The sequence below is a fragment of the Saccopteryx leptura genome, chromosome 6 (assembly GCF_036850995.1).
Source record: "Saccopteryx leptura isolate mSacLep1 chromosome 6, mSacLep1_pri_phased_curated, whole genome shotgun sequence".
NCBI lineage: Eukaryota > Metazoa > Chordata > Mammalia > Chiroptera > Emballonuridae > Saccopteryx > Saccopteryx leptura.
In genome coordinates, this window is record NC_089508.1 from 122,244,903 (window position 1) to 122,255,695 (window position 10,793).

General features: G+C 41.5%; 1 protein-coding gene across 5 annotated transcripts in view; it reads left to right on the forward strand.

Moving 5' to 3' along the window:
- The window catches only part of SEC23A (SEC23 homolog A, COPII coat complex component), an 89,752-nt gene extending 81,922 nt beyond the window's left edge, over window positions 1-7,830 (forward strand). For all 5 annotated transcript variants that reach the window (XM_066388362.1, XM_066388358.1, XM_066388360.1 and 2 more), the window contains one exon: window positions 6,442-7,830. In XM_066388362.1, the coding sequence (XP_066244459.1) occupies window positions 6,442-6,531 (90 nt within the window). In that variant the 3' untranslated portion in view covers window positions 6,532-7,830. The remainder of the gene's footprint in view (window positions 1-6,441) is intronic.
- Window positions 7,831-10,793: the final 2,963 nt, after the last annotated feature.

Here is a 10,793-nt window from a genome sequence, read left to right on the forward strand (position 1 = left end):
CCTAGAAGAGGCGAATGGACAACATTTACCTGGAAACAAGACAGGATACTGTTTGTGTGAAAGAGACTGATATCTCAGACCCAGGATTATTCTTAAAGGGACCGTGCAGAAAACCTCTCTCACAACCACTCACCCGGGGCTCCAGGGGACGGGGAGAGAGTAGAGGACTGGAGTAGCAGGAAAAGAGTGTAATACAGGAGTCACAGAAACATTTTGAGGGACAGCCACCCTAACCTCTGGGATGAGTCCCTCCCCAAATCTGAAGTGAATATTTCCCCTGGAAACAGCAATACCAGCAAAGGGAAGCAGGACACCAGCCAAACAATCTCTTCCGCGGCACTCAGAGCAGAGTTGCTTAGAAGGAGGGAGCTTTCGAGACTACAGTAGTGAGTGTTAGGGTCTGAGCTGCAGCACCCCAACCCAAACGGCTGAGGGCTCGCCTGAGGGTGGGCGGCAATGGGACATGGAAGCGCAGTTCTGTCAGCAAGCGTGGAAGCCGGCTGGCCACCACTGAGGCCCAGGTGTGAGCTCAGTCTTGCCCGGCTGGGTAGGAGGGGACATGCAACAGTGGTCAAGCCCAGCTGGAGACCGCCTGTAATCCAGCCTGTAGGGGAAGGGCAGGAGCCCCTGAAGGGGCAGAGACCCACCCTTGAGCAAGGGTGCAAGAGCACAGCCTTGCCCTGCCCACGGAACTGAGGCTTGTGACCTGACTCGGGAACCGGCTCCTCCCATGATGGTAGAGCCAAAAGCCAAGAACAGGCGGAGTCCCACTACTGAGCATGGGCACACAGTCCCGCACGGCCTGTGGAGCCAAGGCTTGCAGCCGTCCCACAAATGGGCTCCACCTGCAAAGGCGGGGCGAAAGCCCAGAATGAAGCGGAGACACACAGCTGAGCCAAGGTGCTCACCCCTGCCCTCAGGGCCGAGCATAACGCCACTCGCAGGGGCGAGGCAAAGGCCAAGGCCACCGAGGCTTGTACACACGAGCACGTGATCACAGCCACTCCCATGAAGGAGAGGCGGAAACCACAGCAAACAGCCCCAGTGGGCAGGCACCGGAAACGCCCATACCCAAATGTCCTAGGCAGCAACAGCAGAGGAGGTGGCGGGCCTGCAGACCGACCACACCTAGGGAACACAGAGGCCACACCCAGTGGACACCAGTGGCTAAAACCTTCTTTTACACAGGCAAAATGAGAAGGCAGGGAAATGCAACACAAATGAATCAAGAGAAATCCCCAGAAAAGGACCTGAATAAGTCAGATATAACCAAATTACCAGATGCAGAGTTTAAAATAATGATTGTTAGGATGCTCAAAGATATTAAACAATAGATGGTCATTACGAACACCTAAATAAAGAGATAGAAAATAGCCCGACCACGCGGTGGCGCAGTGCATAGAGCGTCGGACTGGGATGTGGAGGACCCAAGTTTGAGACCCCGAGGTCACCAGCTTGAGCATGGGCTCATCTGGTTTGAGCAAAAACAAAAAGCCCACCAGCGTGAACCCAAGGTCGCTGGCTCCAGCAAGGGGTTACTCAGTCTGCTGAAGGCCCGCAGTCAAGGCACATATGAGAAAGCAATCAATGAACAACTAAAGTGTTGCAACATGCAATGAAAAACTAATGATTGATGCTTCTCATCTCCCTCCGTTCCTGTCTGTCTGTCCCTGTCTATCCCTCTCTCTGACTCACTCTCTGTCTCTGTAAAAAAAATTAAAAAAAAAAAAGAAAGGAAGATCATAAAAAAAAAAGAGATAGAAAATATAAAAAAGGACATTGAAATGATAAAAAAGAATCAGAAATGACAAATACAATATCAGAAATGAAGAACACAATTGAAGGAATTAAAAGCAGGATAGATGAAGCTGAGAATTGAATCAGCGAGTTAGAGGACAAGATAAAGACATGGAAGCAGAACAGAAAAAAGAAAAGAGACTCAAAAAGTCTGAGGAAACTCTAAGAGATCTCTGTAACAACATGAAGAGAAATAACATCTGCATCATAGGGGTTCCTGAAGAACAAGAGAAAGAACAAGGGATAGAGACTTTGTTCAAACATATCATAGCTGAAAACTTCCCTCAATTAAGGCAGGAAAACGTCTCACAAGTTCAAGAAACACAGAGAACTCCATTAAAGAGAAACCCAATGAAATCTACACCAAGACTCATCATAATTAAAATACCAAAGCTAAGTGATAAAGAGAAAATATTAAAAGCTACTAGAGAAAAAAAGACTATCACCTACAAAGGAGCCCCCATTAGGATGACTTCTGACTTCTCAACAGAAATACTTGAGGCCAGAAGGGAATGGTAAGAAATATTCAAAGTAATGCAGAACAAGAACCTACAACCAAGACTACTTTATCCAGCAAGGCTATCATTTAAAATTGAAGGAGAAATAAAAAGCTTTCTACACAAAAAAAATCTCAAGGAATTCACTATAACCAAACCAAGGCTGCAAGAAATGCTAAGGGGCCTGTTGTAAACAGATCAAAGGAGAAAAAGAATATAGCAACAGAGGAATACAGTTTTAAAAAATAAAATGGCAATAAGTAATTACATATCAATAATAACCTTAAATGTAAGTGGATTAAATGATTCAATCAAAGAGCGTCGGCCTGGCGTGCAGAAGTCCCGGGTTCGATTCCCAGCCAGGGCACACAGGAGAAGCGCCATCTGCTTCTCCACCCCTGCCCCTCTCCTTCCTCTCTGTCTCTCTCTTCCCCTCCCACAGCCGAGGCTCCATTGGAGCAAAGATGGCCCGGGCGCTGGGGATGGCTCCTTGGCCTCTGCCCCAGGCGCTGGAGTGGCTCTGGTCGCGACAGAGCTACGCCCTGGATGGGCAGAGCATCGCCCCCTGGTGGGCGTGCCGGGTGGATCCCGGTCGGGCGCATGCGAGAGTCTATCTGACTGTCTCTCCCCATTTCCAGCTTCAGGAAAATGCAAAAAAAAAATAAAAAATGATTCGATCAAAAGACATAGGGTAGCTGCATGGGTAAGAAAACAGGACCCATACATATGCTGTCTACAAGAGACACACCTTTAAACAAAAGATGCACATAGACTGAAGATAAAAGGATGGAAAAAATTATTTCACGCAAATGGAAATGAAAAAGAAGCTGGGGTAGCAATACTTATATCAGACAAAATGGACTTTAAAACAAAGACTATAGTAAGAGATAAAAAAGGTCAATACATAATGATAAAGGGAGCAATCCAAGAGGAAGATATAACCGTTGTAAATATCTATGCACCTAATATAGGAGCACCTAAATATATAAAGCAGACTTTGATGGATTTAAAGGGCGAGATCAACAGCAATACTATAATAGTAGGGGATTTCAGTACCCCACTAACATCACTAGGTAGATCCTCAAGAAAGAAAATTAACCAAGAAACAGCAGACTTAAAGGACATACTAGATCAACTGGATTTAATAGATATCTTCAGAACCTTTCACTCCAAAACAGCAGAATATACATTCTTTTCAAGTGCTCATGGTATATTCTCTAGGATAGACCACATGTTGGGACACAAAAGTGGTCTCAACAAATTTAAGAAGATTGAAATCATATCAATCACTTTCCCTGATCACAGTGACATGAAACTAGAAATCAATCATAACAGAAAAACTGAAAAATACGCAAACACTTGGAAACTAAATAGCATGTTATTAAATAACAAATGGGTTAACAATGAGATCAAAGAGGAAATTAAAAAATTTCTAGAAACGAACGATAACGAGAATACATCAATTCAATATTTATGAGACACAGTAAAAGCAGTCCTGAGAGGGAACATACCTCAACATGATAAAGGCCATCTATGACAAACCCACAGCTAACATCATACTCAATGGGCAAAAATTAAAAGCAATCCTCTTAAGATCAGGAACAAGGCAGGGGTGCCCCCTTTCACCACTCTTATTCAACATGGTTCTGGAAGTCCTAGCCACAGCAATCAGACAAGAAAAGAAATAAAAGACATCCAGCCCTGGCCGGTTGGCTCAGCGGTAGAGCGTCGGCCTAGCGTGCGGAGGACCCGGGTTCGATTCCCGGCCAGGGCACACAGGAGAAGCGCCCATTTGCTTCTCCACCCCTCCGCCGCGCTTTCCTCTCTGTCTCTCTCTTCCCCTTCCGCAGCCAAGGCTCCATTGGAGCAAAGATGGCCCGGGCGCTGGGGATGGCTCTGTGGCCTTTGCCTCAGGCGCTAGAGTGGCTCTGGTCGCAACATGGCGACCCCCAGGATGGGCAGAGCGTCGCCCCCTGGTGGGCAGAGCGTCGCCCCATGGTGGGCGTGCCGGGTGGAGCCCGGTCGGGCGCATGCGGGAGTCTATCTGACTGTCTCTCCCTGTTTCCAGCTTCAGAAAAATGAAAAAAAAAAAAAAAAAAAAAAAAAGACATCCAAATTTGAAAAGAAGTAAAACTATCATTATTTGCAGATGATATGATATTGTATATAGAAAACCCTAAAGTCTCAGTCTTCCTTCCTCTTGAATTTTTTGAAATATCTTGAGAAGGATAGGAGTTAGTTCTTCTTTGAATATTTGGTAGAATTCACTTGTGAAGCCATCAGGCCCAGGACTTTTCTTTTTTGGGAGTTTTTTAATAACTGTTTCAATCTCATTTGTTGTAATTGGTCTGTTTAGGTTTTCTGATTCTTCCAGATTAATTTTTGGAAGATTATATGTTTCAAGGAATTTGTCCATTTCATCTAGGTTGTCTAGTTTTTTGGCATACTGTTTATATGGAACCAAAAGAGAACACGAATAGCCTCAGCAATCTTGAAAAGGAGGAATAAAGTGGGAGGTATCATACTTCGAGATATCAAGTTATACTATAAGGCCATTGTATTCAAAACAGCCTGGTACTGGCATAAGAACAGGCATATAGATCAATGGAACAGAACTAAGAACCCAGAAATAAACCCCACTTTTATAGACAACTGATATTTGACAAAGGAGGTAAGAGCATTCATTTGAGTAAAGATAGCCTCTTCAACAAATGGTGTTGGGGAAATTGGACAGCTACATGCAAAAAAATGAAACCAGACCATCAACTTACACCATTCACAAAAATAAACTCAAAATGGATAAAAGACTTAAATGTAAGCCGTAAAACCATAAGCATCTTAGAAGAAAACATAGGCAGTAAGCTCTCTGACATCTCTCGCAGCGATATATTTGCCCATTTATCTCCATGGGCAAGTGAAATAAAAGACAGGATAAACAAATGGGACTATATCAAACTAAAAAGATTTTGCACAGCTAAAGACAATAAGAACAGAATAAAAAGACAAACTACACAGTGGGAGAATATATTTGACAATACGTCTGATAAGGGGCTAATAACCAAAATTTATAAAGAACTTGTAAAACTCAATACCAGGAAGAGAAACAATCCAATCAAAAATGGGTGAAAGAAATGAACAGACACTTCTCCAAAGAGGACATACAGATGGCCAATAGGCATATGAAAAAATGCTCAACATCACTAATCATTAGAGAAATGCAAATCAAAACCACAATGAGATATCACCTCACACCTGTCAGAATGGTGCTCATCAACAGAACAACACAGAATAAGTGCTGGGCGAGGATGTGGAGAAAAGGGAACCCTCCTGCACTGCTGGTGGGAATGCAGAATGGTGCAGCCACTGTGGGAAACAGTATGGAGATTCCTCAAAAAACTGAAAATCGAACTGCCTTTTGACTCAGTTATACCACTTTTAGTAATATACCCCAAGAACACCATAGCACTGTTTGAAAAGAAGAAATGCACCGTATGTTTATGGAAGTATTGTTCACAATAGCAAAGATCTGGAAACAGCCCAAGTGTCCGTCAGTGGACGAGTGGATTAAAAAGCTTTGGTACATATTACACTATGGAATACTACTCAGCCATAAGAAATGATGACATTGGATCATTTACAACAACATGGATGGACCTTGATAACATTATACTGAGCAAAATAAGTAAATCAGAAAAAACTAAGAACTATATGATTCCATACATAGGTGGGACATAAAAATGAGACTCAGAGGTTTAGACAAGAGTGTGGGGGTTGCAGGGTGGGGGGGAGGGGAGGGAGGGAGTTGGCGGAGGGGAGGGGCACAAAGAAAACCATTTAGAAGGTGACGGAAGAAAATAGGACTTTGTGTGATGGGAATGCAGCATAATCAAATGTCAAAATAACCTAGAGATGTTTTCTCTGAACATATGTACCCTGATTTATCAATGTCACTCCATTAAAATTAATTAAAAAAAAAATTCTGAGGGTGTAAAATCTCCATCTCAGGAACCTAGGGCGAAAGCCAGTCACATTATACAGCAGGAAAAGAGGCATCATTCTGCTTAAAATAATTTCCTTGTTTGTGTTAAACTTTTGCTTATAGATTTGAAGCCTGTGTTTTAATCATAGCAAGTATCTTTTTTTCTAGGAGTCTGGAGCACCTATTCTCACAGATGATGTCAGTTTACAAGTGTTCATGGATCATCTGAAGAAACTTGCTGTGTCAAGTGCTGCGTGAAGTGCTAAACATGTTCAAGACATTTAAGAAGATGAACTAATATTTAATTTCTTTGCTTTTTCAGTTAATCTCTGGAAATCAACAGATATCTCTCTAGACTCTTTGTATTAGTATGGTTTAAGATATGAATAAGTGTTCACATTTGTAGATTAAGCTGGAATATAAGAGCAATATGAACAAACTTACTTTGCTTGCCACAGTATTATAACTGGTTTTGGAAATTTGAGGTCTTTATAACTTAATTATGTTAAAGTGTAAAAATAGAGTTTGTTTTGTATTAAAGAGCTATAACTCATTTGTATATTGCATATAAATCCAAGTGGCACTGAATGTCTGTACTGACTTTTGAAAACTTGTTCCTCAATTTTAGCTAGAAAGTAAACAAAATCATCAATAGTAATGATAAATGTGAACATTTTTGCCTCTTCATTGAATATTTTCCATGATTTTCATTTACTTATGTATACACCTTTTCTGTACTTAATCTGTTAAGGCAAATTTATTTTTATGATGATTTGTTTAGAAATTTTTTGACTTTACATATGGTAATTTTCATGAAGATATTTAATGTTTTTAGTTATTTGGAAAAATAGAGATGAAAGTTTTTTTGGGTAACAATCCCCAAACTGACAATAAATGTGAAATTCTCCCACACACCCCAATTTAGGTGATTAAACATTATAATTTTCTTTTTAAGGGCGATAGAAAATAAAACCATTGTGTTAAAGAGCATTTTAGAAAGCCTTTGCAGTAAAAAATGACTTGTAATACTAAACCAAATTTAGTTTTCACTATATCACTTTGTTTTCTTTCCCTTGCTTTTCCAAGGTAAATTTTACACTAAATCCTTCAGTATTTTAACACTATTTTGGGAGTTTACACATTACTTTTTGTTTCTGCTTTCATTTTGTGAAATATTTTAAGTTGTGATTCTTATTGAAACAGTATTATATAATATTTTGTTGAATTATTTCCTGTGATGCTCAGCTCTATTTTGATTTATTCAGTAGTATCATTTACTTTTTACCTTTTAAAGTTTACTTGTAGCAAATGTTTACATTGCTAAAACCAGATATATTGAACAATAAATTTACATCAAGTACTGCAAATATACTGTGGTGCTAATGCTATATGCTTAGGAGGACAGTTTTAATGATTGTACTTGCATGAACATAATTATATGATGGTAAAATAGAAACTGTAGAAATTGTTTATATGTATACTCAAATAAATTGCTCTGTTTCATTTTATTTAATTGTGTTAGGCATAAATACCAATAAAATATACTTTTTCTCCGTTTTCCTGCTTATTTTGAAATCTAGTAGAGCCCAAGTTGCCTAATGTAATAGTAGAGCTTAGAGCATTTTCATTAACCCCTTTAAGGCCAGTAGCCATCGCCATGGCCTTGCAGATTCTACATTGGATTTGGGCACACGGTAAAGAAACTTGTGGAACCAGAAAATTGTGGGTCATTCCATTTATTAACGTCTCCTAACAGCGGATGAACAAACAGGCATGGAAGAGCCCTTCTCTTTCAGGGCTCCCAAGCCCCTCAGCACTCTGGACTCACCAGACTCACAGGCCCCCACCAGCTTCAGCACTCCCCAGCAAAACAGGCTGGGCTGAAATACCGCTTCTCCGGGAAACAATAGCAAGCAATCGCCCCTCCCTATGGAGGCAGGCAATCAGCAATTTTCAACCTGCCACCCTGGGGGCAGGCACCCGCAGTTTTCCACAGATTACACACACATAGTGCTGCCCCATGCTAATGTACCAATTAGGCAAAATAAAAGTGAGCAAACCTAACACGTTTCACACCTGTTTACCCTACACCCTTGGAATAGTTATTCATGCTTGCTATAAGGCCGTGATGGCAAACCTATGACAGGCGTGTCACCACTGACATGCATAGCCATTTTCCATGACACGTGGCCGCATGCAGCGCATACCAGAGAAGTATGGGGCTGTATGCTAAGAAGGACGTTTCATCCTCGGCTCCTGCAGGGCCAGGTGCAGGAGCCGAGGATAAAACATTTGCTGTTTGTAGACACTCTGTGCCGGAGATCTGTAGGCCAAAACAACAAAACTCTGGCACAGAGCTCTAGTTCTGGGACTTCCGGTTAGGCTGTTAGGGGATCATTGACCTCACTTCCAGCTGGCGGAGCAGGGAGCAGCGGAAATGCCCCAGGGGACATACCTCTGGGGGCCCTGTGATCACCATTACCAGCAACCACATAACCACAGCAACCATCATCCAATCTACTGTTCTGGGGTGTCCTGGATTTCTAATTGACCATCATTACTGAGATAAGTGAGGGGGAGGCTAGGAGAGGGGAGGGCCTGTGCTATGGGTGCCTTTCCCACCATTAGAAATAGCGGCAACCATCTAACTTACATAAGATGCAACTTGCAGAATTTCAAGACAGCATCTGGGCTCAGGTGTTTGTCGATGTGAGGTCAAAGCTTGAGAATCTGGAAAGGTGCTGCTTGGAGAATCAAGAGCAGTGCTACTACGAACAGGAAGTTTGGAGTGCCTGGAACCGATTACCAGAAGTTTTTAGCACCCTGAATAATAGCAATGGCTTTACTCAAAATTTTTCACTCTACGTACTTTTGTGAGACCTTATTCTCAGCGTTAAATAATATCAAAACCAACAAAAGAAACAGATTGACAGATGAAGTTAGTAGCGCTTGCTTGGCCTTGAAGTGTACAAAATACCAACCTTCAATCAAAGATTTAGCCAATGAAATTCAGCAACAAAGAAGTCACTAAGCAGGTAAGTTAAATAATTAGTTTTTGGTTTATTAAATACAGTTATATATTACAATTATACATTTTTGTTATTTAAACTATAAATATCATGAAATTTTAAGGTTTTTTTCTCAAAGTGACACCCACCCAAGTTATGCTCGGTTTTTTGGCGAATTTTGACACACCAAGCTCAAATGATTGCCCATCACTGCTATAAGGAGTTGTGTTTTGGCCTGACCAGGCGGTGGCGCAGTGGATAGAGCGTCGGACTGGGATGCGGAGGACCCAGGTTCGAGACCCCGAGGTTGCCAGCTTGAGCGCGGGCTCATCTGGCTTGAGCAAAAAGCCCACCAGCTTGAACCCAAGGTTGCTGGCTCGTGCAAGGGGTTACTCAGTCTGCTGAAGGCCCACGGTCAGGACACATATGAGAAGGCAATCAATGAACAACTAAGGTGTTGCAATGCGCAATGAAAAACTAATGATTGATGCTTCTCATCTCTCTCCATTCCTGTCTGTCCCTCTCTCTGACTCACTCTCTGTCTCTGTAAAAAAAAAAAAAAAAAAAAAAAGTTGTGTTTTGAAGTTAACATGTTTTGAATTGAGAAAAGACCCTGTGATGATTGGTAACAGATGTTTAATATGCCTGGCCCCTTCACCTATGTCCTTTAAGAATATGTTACTTCTTCTTTTGTGTGATGTTTGTACTCCTAAACTGCCAATTAGTTAAAGTTGAAGGTGCTAAAGTATTTGGGATATGGATGAGCAAATATATCATCATACCCTTTAATCTACCATTTGAAAGAGATCACCCTGGATCATTTTTGTGTATAAGCTATTACTAAATTGCCAGCTATTTAAATAGACTGTTGAAGAAAGAAATGTTTAATTCTTAACTATTAATGGCAGAGTAGATAAAGGGATATTTGCTAAATCACTAGCAGGATGAGAAGCTTTGGTATGCCCACTGTTTCGGAATTCATTCTTGGATGTACCACCCTTGATGGCCTTATCTCTAAAATGACCTCAAACTTCACTTATGTAAATTCATATTTTGTTGTGACAGGATAAATTTGTTTCATATGCTGATTGCAAGAATGAGTTGACATTTTTTCTATCCAGTTCCCCACTTGATAAACTTCCCTCTCATTTTCTGTCAGGGACTGCATTTAATGAATGTGGTTATTGTCCAGCTTAGATCAGAAATGAAGGGATTATTTTCAACTTTTACTATTTTTTTGAGAGAGAACTACAGGAAGGGAGAAAGAAAGTGAGAAGCCTCAATTCATAGTCACTTTCATTTTAGTTGTGACTTGATTGCTTCTCGTATGATCCTTGATGGGCTGAGCCAGTGTCCCCTTGCTCAAGGCAACGACCTAGGGTTTTTCATCCTAGCTATCTTTCAGGCTCAAGCTGGTGAGCTTTGGGATCTGATCCCCTGCTCAAACTGGCTATCCTGTGCTAATGAGTCCACGCTTAGAGCCAGTGACCTTGGCTTTGAACCTGTGAGCTC